Here is a 21,400-nt window from a genome sequence, read left to right on the forward strand (position 1 = left end):
GGTTGCGGCGCTCATCTCGCTTTATTGGCCGAGGGAGCCGGCGTACAGCTTCCGGGTCATGTGGCCAGCATGACTAAGCCACTTCTGGCGAACCAGAGAAGCGCACGGAAACGGCATTTACCTTCCCGCCAGAGCAGTACCTATTTGTCTACTTGCACTTTGATGTGCTTTCGAACTGCTAGGTTGGCAGGAGCAGGGACCGAGCAATGGGAGCTCACCCCGTCATGGGGATTCGAACTGCCGACCTTCAGATCGGCAAGTCCTAGGCTCTGTGGTTTAACCCACAGCGCCACCCATGTCCCCTAGACTCTTCGCCTAGCACCCCCCCCCAAAAAAACCCCCATCTTAAAGTGTTCCATGCCACCTGTACCACAGCAGATAGTAAGAGAGCCTGAATGGGGAAAGTGCTGGCATTTTGGTGGATCAATGTTCTTTCCATTTTGGCCTCTTAAGTCAGCTGCCCCAATTTAAGCACAAAAACAGTGAGTGGAGCATCACCAGTTTTATTGACCCAACTCCACCCAGGCAGCCTGGTTCACAAAGATGTAGGAGGAGCCCAACCAACCCCATGTGGGATTTAAGTCATGACCTCTTGGCCCCCAACACTCCCCAGAGAGGTAGCCTGCGTCAGCGGCCATATCAATTTCCCATTAAGATCCAGCATCACAAAGCAAAAAGACTACAGTCGTCTTTAGGCCTCTGATGAAGGCTATGGCTCAGAACACAAAGGGTTACAGCAGGGGTCAGCAAACTTTTTCAGCACGGGGCTGGTTCACTGTCCCTCAGACCTTGTGGGGGGCTGGACTATATTTTGAAAATAAAAATGAATGAATTTCTATGCCCCACAAATAAGCCAGAGATGCACATTCTACTCATGTAAAAACACGCTGATTCCTGGACCATCCGCGGGCTGGATTTAGAAGGCAACTGGGCTGGATCCGGCCTCTAGGCCTTAGTCTGCCTACCCATGGGCAAGAGAATCATCCCATAGGGAAGGCAAAGAGGTCATACTATAAGCAGCCCTGAAATGTCTACCTTGTGTATCTCTCCTACCTGGCTTGTTTATTGCTTGTCTTCAGTGTTGGGGTATGCAATGGGTGAGAGAGAAAGAGAGAGCGAGGGAGAGAGAGAGAGATTTTCCTACGGAATGATTCATTGCAGGCAGCTAGTGGATATGCTAGCCCCAAATGGGGGTAACTAACAGGTGCCCTTCAGATTTTGCTAGATGCCCATTTTCATCATTCCTGATGATTGACCATCATTTGGAGGGTACCACATTGGTTAAAGGTAAAGGTAAAGGTACCCCTGCCCGTACGGGCCAGTCTTGACAGACTCTAGGGTTGTGCGCCCATCTCACTCAAGAGGCCGAGGGCCAGCGCTGTCCGGAGACACTTCCGGGTCACATGGCCAGCGTGACAAAGCTGCATCTGGCGAGCCAGCGCAGCACACGGAAACGCCGTTTACCTTCCCGCCAGTAAGCGATCCCTATTTATCTACTTGCACTCGGGGGTGCTTTCGAACTGCTAGGTTGGCAGGCGCTGGGACCGAGCAACGGGAGCGCACCCCACCGCAGGGATTCGAACCGCCGACCTTTCGATCGGCAAGCCCTAGGCGCTGAGGCTTTTACCCACAGCGCCACCCGCGTCCCACCACATTGGTTACCCCTGCCTTAAATAAATACATACAGCATCTTATTGTTCTAACCACATATACTTGCGTCCTTCCCAAAGATATACAACCAAAGGCCAAAGCATGTGAGTTATTCTGACTTTTATTTTGTTGCTTCTTAGTCCACACAAGTTGGTATAAAATCAGAAAAGCAAAGCAAAATAATCATATAATAATGTCTGGAGTCTTAGCATCAAAAGGCACCGCTTACACATCTACACACGGCTGCCAATACAGTTCATTGCCAGACACACTTTGGGGGGGGGGACACACAGAAAAGGGTTACAGAGGAGCTGGAAGGAGGGAGGGATCCTCAAGGGGCTAGAAGGTTCACTTACTTCCCTCCCGACCATGAAGTAAAAGGAGTGGGGGAGAGAAATACCTTGGTTATAAATGCTTTATTAAAAAATAATAATAGTAATAATAATGATAGCAACTTTCCTAAGTACAAAAGCAGTTACAGGCTGTATATATTACACAAGAATTATTTATCATTCCTATTCCTTGGTTTATCTCAAAATCGTTATCTGACTTTCCAGTGAGTAAGGTTAAATGGCTTAGCGATATAAGGAATGGTAAATAGATAGCACCATTTCACAGATTTGGTATTCAATTTTGTAAAAGGGGTTATGGAGAGGGGCGGGGGTCTGGAACTTAGAAGGGTTCCTTGCTTTCCCCTACTTTAGCTTATTCTTTCTGCCTATTGTCCCAAAACGGGCAAGGTTGGGGGGCAACACACCAGTGGGTAGTTACAAACCAATATGGCGGACTTATTTTTCGTCCCGTGTCTCCCTCCAGTGTTTCTTCTTCTTAGCATCAGTGCTCATCTTGGCCATCTCAAAGTACAGAGAAACGGACCTGATTTAAAGAGGGATTTATGAAGGACTGGCGACATTTCTGTGCTCCCAGGAGCTCCAGTTGTCATACGAAGAGGGGGGTGGGGAAGGTGGTGATATTATGCAGCTTCTGGTTGCATTGGTGGGACTATCCTTCACATACAACACCACAGCTTGACTAACATTCCAAGGGGTTCCAAAGCTGGGCTCACCCAGCCATGCATTCCTCATCGTTGACATTCCCCTCCCCTCTACGTGGCCATTGCAACCCATCTTTTAGTTAACGTGAGCATATGAGGGGCATAAGCAAACATCAGTGCAGTGGGCGGCATATCACACCTATCTGAGGACCAAGTTTATGGCTCTTGCCTTGTCATGTGGCTTGGGGATTGGAAGTGGAGAGCTATGGAGGAGGGATCCATTTGCTTCCACAGCAAGAGGGGAGGGGGAACGGCACTCTGATTATGCTGTTAGGAGTTAAAGAGTCCTTAGGCACTTTCTTTAGGCTTTAAACATGGCGGCAGGTCAAACAAACAAAAGCAAACAGTACTATGTACATATATGTAAAAAGTGTTATAAATAGGTTTTTTTTAAACCATAGATACTATATACATCTTCAATGAACACAGTAACCCTTCTTTCAGTTTGGTTGTTTTTTTTCCTTGTTGATATTGTTTTGGTTAACTTCCTTTTTATTTGTTTGTTTCCATTTCCTAACTCATCAAGGCCCCCTTGTCCTGAGTGCTGTAGTCTCAGCGGCCGCCCTCGACACATCATTCGCGCTTCCTCAGGATGATGTAGATCACCCCACTAATGACGGCCAGCGGGAAGGCCACCCAGGCCAGGATGTACGAGAAGCCAAAGGAGATGCTGTCTACAGGGGGATGCCAATCTGTATGTCTCGCCGTGAAGATGGTGGCCCCGGACATCACGCATAGACCTGCGGAAGAGAAGTCAGCAAAGAATGTAAGCAAGCCAATCCAGGTCCAACATGGAAGATCAAGCTGGGATGTGTCTGTTATAATGAACATCTCTCCTTCTCCACCTAACTCCTTCTGGACTTCCCTACCACAATATTTAACAAGATCCATCAGCTTGGGGGCCTTTAAATAAATTCATGGAGGACAAGGCACTCTCAATATCTGCTCGCCACAGACCTTGACAAGATATGCCTCCGAATGCCAGTGCCTGGGGAAAGAGCTGTTGTGCTCATACCCTGCTTAGGAGCACCTCAAGATGCTACTGTGAGAATAGGATACCAAACTAGGCAGGCCTTTGGCCCAATCTGGCAAGGTTCCTCTTACGTCAAGAAATTTCAGGCTGCAAGCAGGTGTGAGCAGCCTTTTTGCCCCCAAGGGCCAACTGGGCGAGTGCTTGAGCATGTACGCATGTGCACACATGCTCTTCTGGCTTTCAACGTATCTCCCTGTTGAGGAAGAGAAACCCAATAGGGAAAGAGACTTTGAAAGCAGGATCACACAGGTGCTTGCCAAGAAGAGCCTCACTTTCTAAGGTTCTGCAAACTCCAAGGCATCACTATCTTTTGCAGTTTTGTATTCTTCAATATAAGGACCTTAGCATTGTTTGTTTTTAATCAGCTTTGAGAAGAGAATTAAATTCATGCAGGATCAGCCTATCCTTCTATCTCCAGAAACACCACATCTTGGATTTACTGTGGTATACAGTACCTAAGTTTTCCTATTACAACTGCCACCTTAAAAGTTCCTCTTAACTGAAAGAAATGGCCACCAATCCTCTTTTTTGAGCTGGGAGGAGTCTGCAATGCCCAATCGAGGAAATTGGATCAGCCCTCTCTTCCTACGAAGGACTGCTCCATTGCATTTCAACAGGTACGCTGGTCTGGCTGAGGCCCTACTCTATAATGTACTAGGGAATAATTAATCCTGCCTTGCTGCTAATAATTAAAGCAGAAGTTTGTCTTCTTTTTTTTCCACTCTGCTGCCTCCAGTGCCCTAAGCCCCTGTGATCAAAGCGTGAGCAGGTCAAGCCAGGCCCCCTTCCTGCACTAATGCCTCTAAGTTCAGCATCTTTGTATTGCCACCTCAGCAATACCAGCTCTAGAACTATTTCCTCCCTCCTCCTGAAAAGCTCAGCACCAGCGACTGCCAGGATTACACAATGGCTCTTCTATTCAGTGCCCAGAACAAGGCCTTTTCATTGATCCCAGCAATTCCACAACCTGCTCAATGTGCCACCAGAGTAGTCTCTGTTCCAAAGCCCTGTGACCTCAGGACCACCTACACCTAACCACAGTGATATTTGAGCTGTTCTTTCCCTCCACACTGCCCCCTTTGTTTGCACAAAAGTGCAGGAGTGGGAATGTGTTGAATTCAGAAGCTGCTGATGCAGCTCCCATTCTCTGGGCCATCGAGAGGACACCCACAGCCACAGCCACCAGCCCATGGACTGGGAGCATAAGCAATTGTCTCTCACTTTGGGTGGGATGGGGTGGAAAAAAAGAGCAGAGCAGTCGTGCCACAAATCACCTACTGGCACTAGACAAGAGAGTGTGGATTGTGCATGGGAAGAGCTGGGAAGGAGGAGGAGATGATGGTGGTGATTTTGTTTCTGCTTGAAGTAACCAATTTTTTTTCACTGGACCTCCAACAAGTGTGGAGGGTGGGTGGAGAGAGAAGGCACTTAAAGGGGTAGGGAATTAATACAAATGTCTTCTGTTCCCATCTTGCAAAAGAAAATGGAAAGTCCATTCCTAGAGACAGTATCTGATGCAATCTCCATGGGAGAACACCCACCGGTGGAGCAAAGGCCACCGGGTTCATCTCTGAACCAGAATAGAGTTGAAATTCCAGCACTCATTTGCATCTCTAGCAAAAGGAGGGCACACGCAGAAGAAGTTGGAAGCACTATCCTATAGGATAGGAGAGGAAGATGGCACCAGTCAATTGATTTGGGCCTAACATAAAATTTAGCCGTCCCAAATAATTCCCCCGCCCTCCAACTTTGAGCATTGGAAGAAATTTCAAAGCAACATATTTGAGCCACTGGAAACACCAGGATAAGTTTTGTATGACTGAAACCTGGTGCTATGGAACGTTTGCATTCAAAGTCTAGAACTGGGAACCCAAACACAAGTGTTATTTTGAAAGTCAGTATCTGCCATGTGCACAAATTGATCTTGTAATCTGATCTGCTTCTGCACGTCTCTGCAGGGGAAAAAAACCCTTCAGATTTGATACAAATTCATAACATGCTGTATTCAAATGCTGATGGCATCAATCGGTCATTATAAAAGTAAAAAAAATTCTGCATGAAAGTTGCTGAATTTGGCATGATAAACCTATTATGAAAGCATATGCTCAAAACTCAGATTTTGTTTTCTAGTTACAATACTGTGTAACCATCATGTACTCGGAGACTGAGTTCAGTTTTAATTGCATTTCCTGGATAGTTCGCTTGGTTAGAGCATGGTGTTTATAATGCCAAGGTTGCAAGTTTGATCAGCTGCATATTCCTGCATTGCAGGCGGGTGGACTGGATGAACCTTAGGGTCTCTCTCGCTGAAAGACCCACACAAAGAACAGAAGTACACCTAATATTACCCAGACAGTTCCCTGTGATCAGCACCCTGCTCCTTCCAAAGATGCTGGAAAGTTACACATTAAAACCAGGCATATTTAAACTGCAGTTTATAAGCAGCACAGGGCTGAGTCACAGGAAGGAAGGTTGCCTTGGGGGCAAGATCGTCTGCAAAGAAAGTGATTGACGGCTTGGGAAATGCTTTCTCATGGACTGGAGAGCAGGGCTGGCTTCCAAATGCTCCACCCAACAGAAACAGAGGTTCCAATTGCTCACACTGAATTGGCCGGAGAGAATAAGGAAAAACACGAACAGGAGCTATCTTTATGCTGGCTGCTGAGGCTCCTAAATCTTCACAGCTACCAGCAACGGTATATACAAGGTATGGATTAATGTCCATAAAGCCCCAGGAATGTTATGAGGAAATGCAACCCTGACTTTGAAAAAGCAAACCTTTTTGGAGGAATGCAAATTAATCTGAGCACAAGCCAAAACAGCTCCCACTCTGGAGGCTCTTAAACAGACTCTCTCTCTCTCTCTTTAGGAGCCAGGGTGTGGAAGGCTCACCCAATGCTAGTGAGATGAGGGACAGGAGAAGCTGCTGCTGACACAAGAACTATTCAGAAGCACACAGCAGCTCCCCTTCAAGCCTGGCGCTACAGCAGTCAGAACTGTGGACTGAGTGGGTGAATGGCGGTTGATGGTACTTCGGCCCTGGGAAAGTGGTTGGCAAGTCCAAGAGATGGTGCCATTGCAGAAGGCAGTACATAAGGCAGTCCTGATTATCTTAGGACAGTGATGGCCAGACTTGGCCCTCCAGCTGTTTGGGGACTATTGAAGAGCATTCTTCTCTTCAAGGATCTGTGCCGGCTGGGATTGTGATGAAACATCAATGAGTTGCTTCAGGTTTTCAGTTTCTAAATGATACCTCTTCAGAAGGGCATCCTCATCCATAACTTCATTTATTATTGGGTGGTTTTTCATTTATTTTTTTGGCTGTACTAGCAAACTGGAGGGTTCTAAGAGTTTCTTCAACGGATGTCAGAGTGACTGTGCAGATTTCCACCCAGTGATTTGTGGAGAATCCATGTTAACATACTGTCTCTGTAGTTAATGTTGTTAGAGGGTTTTTTTCCTCTGGTGGCAAATGACAGAAACTACGACACCACGAGACCAGTGTAAAACAAATCAAATAACGGCTTTATTACAAAAACTACAAACAACAAAGCTTGTGGGTGTTTTCTCCCTGCAGGCAAAGTTCAAAGTGCAACTTTTCCTCCTTTTGTAGTCATGACCAGCTGTACCCAATCTGCCCAGAGCTCACAGAAACAGTTCTTAAAGGTACAAACATCTTTACTGTTTCTTTGCAGAATGATTCCCAACAAATGTAGGCTCCAGTCTGACCTTCACAAAGTTTATTGATAACTTGGCTCAAGTTTACAGGTGAAACTCGAAAAATTAGAATATCGTGGAAAAGTTCATTTATTTCGGTAATTCAGCTTAAAAGGTGAAACTAATATGTGAGATAGACTCATGACATGCAAAGTGAGATGTGTCAAGCCTTTATTTGTTATAACTGTGATGATTACGGCATACAGCTGAAGTCAGCCTCCCCATAAAGCTCATCTGTGGAAGAAAGCATGAAGTGCTCCAAAATCTCCTGGTAGACAGCTGCATTGACCCTGGACTTAATGAAGCACAGTGGACCAACACCAGCTGATGACATGGCTCCCCAAATCAACACAGACTGTGGAAACTTCACACTGGACTTCAGGCATCTGGCATTGTGTGCCTCCCCATTCTTCCTCCAGACTTTGGGTCCTTGGTTTCCAAATGAGATGCAAAAGTTGCTCTCATCAGAAAAGAGGCTTGGGACCACTGAGCAACAGACCAGTTCTTTTTTTCCTTGAGCCCAGGTAAGACACTTCTGACCTTGTTTCTTGTTCAGGAATGGCTTGACAAGAGGAATACGACATTTGAAGCCCATCTCCAGGATCCGTCTGTGTGTGGTGGCTCTTGATGCACTAACTCCAGCCTCAGTCCACTCCTTGTGAAAGTCCCCAACACATTTGAATGGTCTTTTCCTGACAATCCTCTCCAGGCTGTGGTCATCCCTGCTGCTTGTGCACCTTTGTCTTCCACACTTTCCCCTTCCGCATAACTTTCCATTAATGTGCTTCAATACAGCACTTTGGGAACATCCAACTTCTTCTGCAATTACCTTTTGAGGCTTTCCCCTCCTTATGGAGGGTCTCAATGATGGCTTTCTGCACAACTGTCAGGTCAGCAGCCTTCCCCATGATTGTGCTTCCTACTGAACCAGACTTGAGAGACCATTTAAAGGCTCAGGAACCCATTGCAGGTGCTATGGATTGAATAGCTACTGCACCTTTTCACAATATTCTAATTTTCTGAGATTGTTTTTTCCAGACAATGTTCCCTTTCTCAGCAAGGTCTGCATTCTCTCTGGCAGGGAGCAGGTGCACCCACATGCAGACAGTTACAGCAACTTCCTCACACCCTGCATAATGTTGTTCAATACAACCAGAGAATTCTTGTTGCTTACAATAGTAACCAGCCTTTTTCAATAGTAAGCATAATTATTAAATTATTAATAATTTAAATTATTAAAATTCAATTGCTAAATGTGCTGTGCTGTCATCTAAATGATTTTTTAAAAATATTAAATATCCTATATTATTTTAAGTTGTCTTGCCCTTTCTTTCTTTAGAATGTTGTGTAAGGAATTTAAGAATAATCCTACATACATGCAGAGCACATGACAGGTTAGAAAAAATCATGTTCTGCATCTTAACTTTGCTATTCTGGAGTCTCCCTTGCTTTCCATCATTAACCAATGCTCCATCTTGGACAATTTCCCGTGGCAATGTCCCAGGATATGCAATTCCACTCCCCTTTACTTACCAGCAAGGATCTGGAAAATGCCAGTAAGGTAGAACCGTCCGCCCTTAGTGAGAGTGAAGAGCTGGCAGAAGAACAGGAACAAAGACAATACGCTGAAGATGATGGAAAGGATCATCAGAGCTTGGACACCCTGCAGCCATTCTGTAAAAAAAGGAAGACACACACAAAAAGCCATTAGGGCAATGCAGACCAGAGGTAGAGGTTCTACAGATTTATCTGTGCAAGGGCAGAAAATTCCCTTCTCTGGCTGCTGAACATGAGATAGCAAAGCAGTAAAAAAAAAAAGATCCAGTGATTCTCTTTGTATGAAAGCTACAGTACAAATCTATTGACTATCATAAACATATATATCAATCGTAGCCAACATGGTGCCTCCAGAGACTGTTGGACTACAGCTCCTCAAATCCCTCACCATTTGCCATGTTGGATAGGGATAATGGGAGTCCAAAAAAACATTTGGAGGGCATCAGGATAGCTACCCCGCTATGTGTTAATAGAAGTCAAGCACTTTCAGACTCTGCTGTTGGGGCACATGTTTCTTCCTGGGAAGGTAACCAAGCAGTTCCAGAATTAAGGCACCAATAGAGTCTCTTGCAAATCTCACCTCAAGCATACAAGGAGGAAATTCAAGGGTGTTTCATAAGTGCTGCTTCTGGGGTGAGCAGGAACTGAGCAATTTTTCTGGCCATTTGTGCCATCTCCAACCAAACCTTCAGAGCTTTTTATCCAATTTTCAGAGGATAAACACGGAAAGTACAACAAGGAGACCACAACTTACTCACTGGCTCACAACTCTCCCAGAACCTAATAATGAAGCAGCTGTTCATAGCCCCCTTTCTATCATTTCCAGAGCTAGCTTGCCTGCAGCTCTTGATATTTTACCCATTTGGCGAGGTTGGAAGTTCCTGGCTGAGTCAAACAAAACTAATTGACACGATTGCCCTTTAGGGATGCAAAGCAGGGCCAGCTAGAGAGAGCTAGAGGACCAGATTCAGCCTGCAGTCCGGAGGTTCCCCACCCCAATTTTGTCACATTCCACAGTCATTTGCTAGACGCTATGCTCATGACCCAAGATCGCTAACCACAGCACTTCATCTGAATGACCTGCAGTTGTGGGAGAAGAATTGCAGTTTCCAAACCACTGATCTTATCAGTGGCCTGAGGAACTGAACATTTGCAATTTCTCCATGGCAGCAGTGCTTGCAGCAATACGCTGGCAAGAGGGTTTAGAGAAGCAGCTGTGCAATCTCCAGAGGGGGTAGAACAGCAGCTATTTAGAAAGGCCCCAACATGGCTGCTGCTTCGACCGGGGTGCTAAGAAAGCTGCAAAAGTCTGAAATAACCAAGCATCGTTAAGTGACAGTCCTGTCCCCATTTGGAACCTTAGGCGAGCCACTTGCAGCCCAGCTGTCAAAAGTCAGGAGACTTACAACATGAGCTCAGTCAAAAGGCCATCCTTGATGTCTGAGTCAGAGCTGAACTATTTGCATGCCTTTTGGGTGGGTAAGTGTCCTTGCAAAACAAACACTACAATGAGCACTCCGAATACCACAACAGCGCACTGCTTCACCCCAGGAACCTTTAAGTTTCTCTATAACACAGTTTACTCCTGCAGGCATAAAAGGGAGACGGCAGGGTTGGCTTAACCCAGTGGAACAGCTCCACCTATTTATAGCCCCCTGGAAGTTAGCAGACCAAGCAAAAAGATTGCTCGACTTGCACATGCAACAGACGGCCTTTCAATGACTAGGGCTCTTACTACTGCTGCTTTGTCTAGGAGGCATAGAAACCTGCAAACTGGTGGTCTGGCTATTCTAAGGCAGGCTCTGAGAATTTCATCAGAACTCTAGCTTTGCATATTTTGGAAGCAAGAGGGGCTTCAATGGAGCATCCTTTGGATGAGAGGCTTGTGTGCTGTCAAGTCTGTACCATCTGCTATTTCTGTTTATGGTGCCCAGGTCCTCTCTGCCTTAGAAGAGTTCCATCCTGACCCACAATGTATCCCAACTTCCTTAGCAAAACATGAAAGATTTGGGCATTGGGAATCTGGGTACATATTTTATCTAATATTGCCATAGTTCTTTTGAAATCACAGCTTTTAAAAGAGGTTTTGGCCATTGCACTTGATTTCTTATGCAGAAATTTACGATATCCTGATTATTCCCATGCAAACACCATATTAACTTTAGTTTTAATTTACTGTAATCATCTCTCTCTCCCAGCCCCCATTTCAGCTACAACATAAGCTTCTGCAAACAGAAGTCCTGAATATCCCCAAAGCTCAGGTTTTTAAAATTCTTTTCAATAAATGCATTGTTTATTAAGAAGGAACATAGTAATATTTACTCAGTATATTTAGGCCATAATCCCAAGAGGCAAATTGGAGGCAAATTCCAGTGTTTCAGCATTGAAACTTTTGTATGTTTTCAAGAAGGCTTATAATTTTTTCTTGATTTTACTGCTTTATTATTTGTGAAATGCTTTGAGGGTTTTTGTTTTTTTACAATCAAGCAGTGTATAAATTTTATGAAATAAATCCATAAATATTTCCATTTCACCACTAGAGATACTGCTGTGGAAAGAAGTTAGCTGGCAGCTCAGAAGACAGACTTCAATTATGTAGCAGCGGGGAAAGTAGGGCTTGTACTACTAGATAAGTCCATTAATAGGGTCAGATAAAAATGGTGAATATTGGGCATTCACTGTTCTTGGTGAGTCACTAACGTTCCCATCCTATGCACGCTTATTTGGTTTCAATGAGTCTTATTTCCAACCTAAGTGTGCTTAGGATTTTGCCCCAATCATGTTAGATATTTTACAGAAGCAAGGGCCAGCTGTCATTCCAGTATCCCAAATAAATCTCAACTCCCACACGTACATCCTGCTCCCTTAGAACTTCATCTGGAGTCATTCATCCAAGCAGACTGTCTATCACAGGAGAATGGCCCACACCAAAATTAATGGAAGCCAATTCAAACACTACTGAGGACAAATATAATTCGCTCTTCCAAAAATACCCACTTTTCCAAAAATGTGTACAAACCACAGGGATGTTTCCTATGAGACTTCACATATGATTGTATATCTGAGGCTTCTGAAACTCTTGAAGCTATTTCACCATAAAATAGAGGATAGAAATATATGAAGTAGTTTCATACTGAGCAAGCACATTGGTCCATTAAGCTCAGCTTTGTCTAGACTTAGTGTCAGTGGCTTCCAAGGACTGAACCTGGGGCCTTCAGCATGCAAGGCACGTGATCTACCACTGAGCTTCATCCCTTCTCCCAAAAGATGTGGCACAATGCTACCTCTGATGGAATCCCAAGTCTTCCCACGGGCTCCCTTTTTATTGAACAGGAGCAGTCACTCTGCTGCTATTGCACAGCCAAATGCTGGCGGGTGGGTGCCTCTGCTGGTGAAAGAGAAGTTCTGGAAGGATTACAAAGTGTTGAAATGCAGAGTTTCCAGAAGGGATTGTGACTCGATTCATGCACACCAGCGTAGAAGCCACTTTTCCATGATGTGATGGGGCAGGGGGAGTGTCACAGAATGATGCAACAGTGTGGGTGGAGCGGATTGTGTGGGGCTTTCCTACAACTTTGACGCCTGAAGGTGGGGTGCCCATTTTATGAGAAAGTCCTACATGATCTGCCCCACACACAAGTTGCAACTGAACCCCACAGCAGTCAGAGGGAGAGCTTTTACTCTTCACACACACACAGACACACACACACACACACACACACACACACACACCCTTTGAATAAAACTCTCTGAGAGGAAGATAACATTTTGGAGATCGTTTAGGTGGTCTAATGAGAAACCCACATGAAGGGTTTCGAATGCCTAATTACTTTATTTCTTTTAGATTAAAAAGAAAGAAAAAGGAGGAGGAATAAGAATGATATGCACTGTGCAGGTTTTTTCAAGCCCTTTATCATTGTAGAAGCTTTCAAGAATGTAGCCCCAGGCAGAAAAGAGCTATTACAAGTGTCACTAGTGTAAGCAACTAATAAATAAATGCAGCCGTCTCCAGATTGCAGGCTCTCAGAGCTGCAGTTGGAGGGCTTTACAAGTGGCCCAGTTCATTTACTGACATGGTGTGCTTATTTTCCCCTGAGCACCAAGGGTCAAACACAGAGTGGAGCAGCAGCAATAGCCTAGTGGGAGTGTAGTGGTTAGAGCAGGGGTCAGCAACCTTTTTCAGCCATGGGCCAGTCCACCATCCCTCAGACCATATGGTGGGCCAGACTATATTTTTTTTTTTTGGGGGGGGGGGGAATGAACGAATTCCTGTGCCCCACAAATAAGCCAGAGATGCATTTTAAATAAAAGCACACATTCTACTCATATAAAAACATGATTCCCGGACCATTCGTGGGCCGGATTGAGAAGGCGATGAATTCGTTCATCCCCCTACCCCAAATATAGTCCAGCCCCCCCACAAGGTCTGAGGGACAGTGGACCGGCTCCCTGCTGAAAAAGTTTGCTGACCGCTGTCCTAAAAGATGTTTTTTTCTGGTTTTATCGCTTGTTGCTTGCTACCCTGGGCTCCCTTTTGGAGGAAGGGCAGAATGTAAGTCAAATAAATGAAGTACAATGGTCTTGATTTCATTCCCTAGCAAATCTGATCCAAGCAAGACCTGAAGTGGGAGAAGGTCGGGGGGGGGGGGGACCTCTGCCGGAGAGCTCAGAAAGCCTCAACTAACTAAAGTCAACAATACTGAAATGGTAAAGTGCAGCTAATTCAGAGCGTGACCCGCAGAGTGAGCAGCTTCAGTTGATGTACACCAGTGTGCCAGCTGACTGGAGCAAATGACAGCGAAAGAAAAACTCCTCTAAATCTTGAGGGGCAGAATAATAAGACTGTCAGAGCCAAAGAACTGGCCTCGGAAGATATAAGAGGCATGTTGATAAGATAAACACAGTACAGCATTGAGGCAACGGTAGGTGGAAAGAATGTGGCATGCTTGGACTGATGGGGATGTCAGAGCAGCCCACTAACAATGGATAGAATGTTACATATGAATGGAAAATACATAGTAAAAATTGGCATAGACTGTAGTCTATGTAGCCCAAACAGGCTTTTTTTTGGGGGGGGGGGGTAATAATATTAACACAAATGTGACAATATGCAGAAAAGAAGTAAACACAATTCCACAGCTAAGCTATTCAGAATGAGATAAGTAAGGATGCAGTGAATTCTCTCCAGGGATGGATGATCTGAGAGGGTTTGGGACATTACTCTGCCTGAGCATCTAAGCCATCACAAGAAGGCTTCAAGAGGAGTTATGAAAGGAGACCATTTTGATGTTGTATGGTCTCCATTTATATGCTTTATAAATAAAAATTGTGCACCGCACAGGCCCCCAACAACACGTGTCTCTGTGTGGTGTGGAAGTTCTTAACCTGAAGCACTATTTCTGGGTTAGCGGAGTCTGTAACCTGAAGCATATGTAACCCAAGGTACCACTGTATATTTAAAAAGAAAAGAAAGACAGACCGATAGACAGAAAGCTTGCAGTGAAGATTTTCCTCACCTTTGCATTAAGAGGACTGCTTTTTCACCACTTTTAACCACACATTGTTAAGGTTGCTAGTCCTGTACACCTTTCCCCCATTCGTGGAACACTGAGAGAAGTGTTGTCAGCAGCATGTTTTGCATACAAAAGGTACCAGGTTCGCTCCCCAGCATCTCCAATTAAGACTGGCCAGAAAACCTTGGAGAGCAGCTACCAGGCAGCATCAACCATACTGGGATAGAGGGAGCATTGGTTTGGCAGCCTTGCATGTTCTTGACTGAACTTGCAGCCTTGCGGAAGCAAATGAAAATGCACCGTTTGATGAGTGGGCTCATACATGTTATTTGCCCCCCAGCAATCCAGTTTTGAGATTAGCACTTTCAAGATTGCCAAGCAAAAAGATCCCTCACACACACAGCCCATATTCACAATGTAACATGTACTGTAATGACACTAAGTACATGTGTTAACTGAAATACTATTTTCCTGTTTCCTAGGGGTGTGTAGCAGCTTCAAATGAATCCCAAGCCAAACCCAAAGTCTTTGGTGGAGTTCTGGGCTTGGCAAACGTAAAGATAAGGTGCCCCAAGTTGAAGTGGGAACCCCACCCCTAAAGCACCTTGTGATGAGCCAGTAACTTGGGCACCACCATCACCCAAAAAATAGAACTAGCCACATTAAGGAAATGGCAGGGAGAGAAGAGGGAGGAGACAGAGTTCTCTTGTCAAGCAAGGAATAATCCAAGGAAACAATTTTACCCAGACCCTCCAATCCCAGGATTTTGGCAGAGGAAACCAAATCCATTTTAGTTTTCCTCAAATCAATTTTAAAGATGGAGCACAAAAACCAGTGGGCTAATTTGTCGGCAATTTGGCAGCTTTCTTATTTAGCGGCACCCTCTCTCCTGCCTGTTCTTTTCAGACCAACTGTCCACAAAACACTAGAGAAGCAATTTAGACCAAGGCAGGTTGTTTTCCAAAGCAGCACATTAGTGCTCCAGTTCCCTCGCTTGTCTCCCCTGCATTATAAGCCCGCTGGACAAAACCTGGCTCTCTTGCACTTGCAAAACAAAAGAAAATGGCAAGTTGCAGGAATCTGTCATAACTAACTGGTGTGGTCTAACCTTGTGGATTTGTGTAACCCAATCTCACAATGGTGCCACTGAGCTAATCTTGCACAGGGCAGCATCTGACTATAGTTGGGCGGCTGGATGGGGGTGAGATGAATTGAGAGGAGGCTGCAACAATAACAGCTGGGAGGTCTTTTGCCATGGAGGGACCGAGTCACGGACAGGGGTCCCATTTTTCCTGGACTGCGCCATTTTGACAGCAGGTAGGGCATCACATATTTCAGGGATGGGAAAGCTTTGGGCCTCCAGACATTGCTGAACTACAATTCCCATCAGTTCCAGCGAGCATGGCCAATGGCCAGAAATGATGGGAGTTGCATCGTGTGTTCTTTTATATTCTGTTGGAAGCTGCCCAGAGTGACTGGGGCAACCCAGTCAGATGGGCAGGGTACAAGTAATAAATTGCTGTTGTTGTTCAGCAACATTTGGGGAACCAAAACTTTTCCCCACCTGAATATTTGAATGCCTCCACCAGTATAAATCCCACCCAAAGAGTGTCTGCATGCTGAGGAAGAGGACCCATTGTCGGAGCTTTAACTTAAAGCACTACATTACCAGGATCATATCATGCCCTCACAATGCACTACTGTATCCACTGCAGTCTCCCAACAATGCCTTCATGCCCCTAAATACCATCAGCAAGAGGCTGGTCTCTAGCTCAGACTCCCATCTAGGTATATTCCAAGACTGATGTAAGACTTTTGCTATCTAAGCAGGTGGAGAGAATTAGATGTGGGAGGCCTTTCAGTTGCCTGTTTTGATCTGTAATTTTAGCTGTGTTTTATTTTTCCTAGATGTATTTATATATTACGGTCATGAGGTCCAAGCCAAAAGGGCAACCGTGCCATTTAAAAAGAAAGAAAAATAAGGGCGCTATCTTTTTGTTCTGTTTGCTATCTTGCAGTACCAGGCTCTCAAGCAAATTTCACTGAGAACTAAAATTAACAGACTAGCATTCTTTACTAGTGAGGAGGGGGCAGAGAAGCCATAAATTGAGATTCTTCTAACGAAAGAATGACAAGAATGCACTTGGGCCCTCTTCATGCAGAGGCTGCTTGCATTTGCAAACACACAAGATTTCTAGTTGATTGCAAAGCATTTTGAATTTTTTGGGGGGGAGAGGTGCCTTCGCCTCCATGTCTATATGAGTCACTTATCTGCTCCCTGCCTGGTGGCTTCTCCAACAAGCAAGGTAAGCATTTCCAAAGAGGAGAACATCTCAAGGAGATGTTTGGCATGCCTTACATTTTTCTCCTGCCTAATTCTAATGCCCCTTAGGCTCCATTGCAATGCTTCAGGGCATTTACAGTATACTTCATGGTACTCCTAGGAGACAATAATCCTTGGCTGAGAAAGCATCCCACCCTAAATATCACCACACCCTAATTTATAGTGCTGCCACTGACTTTTCCTTACCAGGCCGGACATGCAGCTGACGCTTTGCCTAGAACAGGGATATTGTGATGGGAGAATCTGCAAACAAAGCAAGGCTGCTTTGTTTCTTGAGGCCATGGGTGTGAGAAACCTGTGGCCCTCCAGATATTCCTAAACCACAACTCCCATCCCTCCCAGAAAGCACAGCCAATGGCCAGGAATTGTGCAAGTTGTAGTTCAGCAACACCTGGTGGGCCAAAGGTTCCTCAACTCTGGTTCAAGAGCTCCAGGGAACTAGGCAACAGGGCACTGATAGGTCAAGCAGAAGAATCCTGCTTCCCACAGCGGCCAACCAATGCTTCTGGGGAAACCGCAAACAGGACATGAAGGCAATAACCAGCACTGAGATGCTGAATACATCCCTCATGCAGCTAATAGCCATTGACAAGACTTTTCCTCCATGCATTTGCCTGGTCTTCCTTGAAAGTCATCTAAGCTAGTGACTGGCACCCAATCTTGTGGCATCAACCTCCATAAATTCATCACACGTCATGTAAAGAGGTGTCTCCATCTGCCTGTTTGTATTAGGCACTGAAGCAGTCAGCTGTTTCCTTATATTCCACTCTCAATTCTGTGATGTGTAGGACTCCAGTTCTGCACAGCAGCAGAGTGGCTAGATTAACAGGGCCGTATGCTTGCCAAAATTGTGGCAGTGCTCCTCTGCCTTTAAACAGCTACAGAACAGAGATTCAACAGGTGCTGTTTCACCATCCCCATATTGGGGGGGGGGGCACAAGAACCCTGTCAGGAAAAATATGATCATCCTATGCACCGGGAGAAGCTAGCCTAATCCTGTCCTGTTTGCATCCAGAGTACAAACTAAAGCAGATTCAGGAGCTGAGATATTTCTATATAGGGCTATGTACCATCATCACAACAAATTCCATTCTAAACAGGTTCTGTATTCACAGCAGCAGCCTGTCATGAAGAAATTCAAATAGATGCAATGACCTGCAATGAAATTGCACCTAATGGATTTACGCTTGTTATGCAAACTATTAAAGGCATAGCATGTTTATCAGGGGGGAAATATGGCAAAAAGGCTTCATTCAGTCCTGTGCTCACAGTGCAGAAACAGGGTTGATGAGAAGAGGTAGCACACCTAGCTCCATGGTCTTGTCAAGGCTTTGAAGACCTCAACAATCCCAAGACTCTGGATTCTGCAACCATGTTGAGAAAGTAAGAACATTGAGAAGAGAAGGGTGTGTGTCTGTGTCCCTAGAAATGTAATTTGAAAAATGCTATATGGGCTTGATCGAGAGGCTATACTTCACCAACTGCAGCGGCATCACTTCAACAGAGAATCTGACAGATATTCATTTTGGTACAAGTGGGATTCAGTCCTGAATTCCTTAGATAAGTCCGCATGAGGAATGTCTGGCAGAACAAACTAAACTATGACCAGAACATTTGAACATGCAATGACCGCATACTGGTCAGCTAATTGAGGAGTTATCCTTACTGGGGGAAATGTGCTCAGATCAAACAAGCTTGTCCCAGACATAAAAGGCTAAGGGAGGATTGTATTCTGCTTAATTCTGTAACTCCCCCTCCCAGTGTAGAATTCAGTCTTCTGGCAATGTTCTGCCAGAAAGAAAGAAAGAAAGAAAGAAAAGATGTGTGAATGAAAAGCACAACTGGTAAAATCCATTACCTATAGGGCTCAATAGCAAAAAAAATCCTACAGGCCACAGAACCGGAGACAAGAAGGCGATATTATTATTAATGCACACTCACAAACTACTCATGGCACATTTGTGGTCGACAAGGGAAACCAAGACGGCTTCCCGATAGTAGATCTGCAGATAAATCACTTGAAATAGTTCCAGGTTCACAGCAGCTTCTTGAAAAGGGGTCTCTTGATTCCCTCAGGAGCTTACCAGAACGTATATGGATCCCACAATTGCCCCTGGGAATTCTGCCAGCTTTGCATTGGGGAATGGGCTGTGGTGTCTACCAGATCTATATCAGCTGACACCACATATGAGCTGGCAAAGGGTACAGGTACTTTGCACAGAATGAACTGCAATCCTACCCCCTTAGTGTTGGCCATGAACTGAGGATACTAAAGCACACCTAACCATACCTCGAGGCCTTTCTGCACCACACCTATAAGCATCTAGAGGCCTGCTCTTCTCCAAGCCTCCAAATGAGAGGCTATGCTTGGTAAGCATGGAACCACATCCCAGGGTGTGAGGACTGACTGGTCACTGATACCGATTAAGTGAAGTAGGGGCGATCACCTCCCTCTGTGGTCCGTGCAATATGTACACACACAAACAAACACAAAATGGCTGGATGCACTGCCATGTGCCCTGCATGCATCAGGAAGAAGATGCAAGATGTCTCAGCAGCAACCATCTCTTAGGGTGCAAGTGGAATTTGGGTATATTACAGGGCGGAGCAGAAAACACTCAACGGTCTGAGGGACTTGTGGCATTCAAGCCTTCAATACAATTGCAGCCTTAGCATCAGTGCAAGATTGTGAGCCTCATTGTTGCAGCTGAGACTGTAACAGTGTCAAAGTGAAGCCGACAAAGTAACAGAAGTAAGGAGGCAGAGAAAAGGAATCCAAGTTTTGTTATGGGCCATCCTCCTATTCTCACAATTTACTTATCCAAAAAAAAAAAAAAAAAGGCCAAGTGATAGCTCAGTCAGTAGGGCATGAGACTCTTGATCTCAGAGTCATGGGTTTGAGGCCCATGTTGGGCAAAAGATTCCTGCATTGCAGTGGATCGGACTATTTGACCCTTGTGGCCCAAATCTACAATTCTTTATTATTTCATTGTGGTTATCCTTTGGGATAAGAAATATACAGTGGTACCTCGGGTTAAGTACTTAATTCGTTCCAGAGGTCTGTACTTAACCTGAAACTGTTCTTAACCTGAAGCACCACTTTAGCTAATGGGGCCTCCTGCTGCCGCCGCGCCACCAGAGCACGATTTCTGTTCTCATCCTGAAGCAAAGTTCTTAACCCGAGTACTATTTCTGGGTTAGCGGAGTCTGTAACCTGAAGCGTATGAAACCTGAAGCGTATGTAACCCGAGGTACCACTGTACTTCTTTCCCATAAGTTAGTAAAAATCTGGAACATCCACCACTATAAATTTACATGGCTAATAATAGTTTAGCCTTTCCCTGCTGTGCTAACAGGCACCCCCAATTTGCAGGACATAATTAAGAAGGACATCTTTTATTGGAAACACAAACACAGCCAAATTCCGCCATGCATGAGCGACTCTGAAACGGCTTGCCTACCCTGCACATATAGCTATGCCGAAACTAATGCCACCGAATGCTGATTAAGGATATCGCTGCAGCCGTGTAAATCTGCCACATTGTTACACAGATGTACCCAGGCGCTTGCATATGGAGCTGGCACCACTAGGGGCCAGCAGAGAGGCACAAAACAGCACCATCCACACACACCCATTTTGCGGAGTTTTCTCTTCTGGGGGAAAGAGCAGCCATGGGCCTTGAAGCTTTCGGGATAGTTTAACATTCCAGCAGAAGCCTCCACGCTGAGCTCCCACAACAGCTACTGGGCACCTAGGGGTCTTTTAAACCCAGGGTATCACAGAGCTCCAGCATGAAATATACTGCAGCGATTTAGAAGGTCACACCAGTTCCTTCGTAAACTTTCCACAGAGCAAAAGCAGCTCATTGTTTGCAACACACAACATGCTCCCATTCCCTGGAGTCAAGGATTCTAGAGAGAAAATGCTGCCAGAAGTATGTTCATATGGACATGCCACACGAGTGAGAGAAGAATAAAGGTCCATATTTAAAAACAAAAACGAAAAACAAGCAACCAGTCACTGTCCCAAACTATGCAAGTAGGCAACCATGTCTCCCCTTCCCAAGCCTCAGGTCTCCAACTCATCTTGTACGTCAGGTATGGGAAACTCTGACGCCCTCCAGACATTGCGGGACCCCAGCTCCCATCAGGCCCAGTGAACATGTCAAATGGTCAGGGATGATAGGAGTCAGAGTTCAACTACACCTGGCAGTCCATAGGTTGTATGGAAATACCAACCAGTTTTTAAATTCTGCTTCTATCCTTTACCCCCTTATTCTTCATATTTTATATACCAGTTAATACTGTCATTTCCAATACAAGAGGGATACATGAAGGATACAACCTAAAAGCAATTAAAAATCGGGAGGAATCTCACTTAAAATGAAGTCTTCAATAAGTGCCAGAAGTTGACATCAAACAGGCACCTTCTCTGTTCAACTGGCAGGGAGTTCCACAGAATTGAACCCACAATACTCAACACTCCTGGTGGAAGTGAACTATGCATCTGAACCATGGAGAATCACTAACAC

The 21,400-nt window shown here is 45.2% G+C and overlaps 1 protein-coding gene across 2 annotated transcripts in view; it reads right to left on the minus strand.

Moving 5' to 3' along the window:
* Positions 1–1,755: 1,755 nt before the first annotated feature.
* PMP22 (peripheral myelin protein 22) overlaps positions 1,756–21,400 on the minus strand; it is a 28,811-nt gene continuing 9,166 nt past the window's right edge. For both annotated transcript variants that reach the window (XM_028717127.2, XM_028717128.2), the window contains exons 4-5: positions 8,988–9,128; positions 1,756–3,444 (exon numbers count right to left, since the gene is read on the minus strand). In XM_028717127.2, the coding sequence (XP_028572960.1) occupies positions 3,278–3,444; positions 8,988–9,128 (308 nt within the window). In that variant the 3' untranslated portion in view covers positions 1,756–3,277. The remainder of the gene's footprint in view (positions 3,445–8,987; positions 9,129–21,400) is intronic.

Source organism: Podarcis muralis, chromosome 2 (assembly GCF_964188315.1).
Source record: "Podarcis muralis chromosome 2, rPodMur119.hap1.1, whole genome shotgun sequence".
Taxonomy (NCBI): domain Eukaryota; kingdom Metazoa; phylum Chordata; class Lepidosauria; order Squamata; family Lacertidae; genus Podarcis; species Podarcis muralis.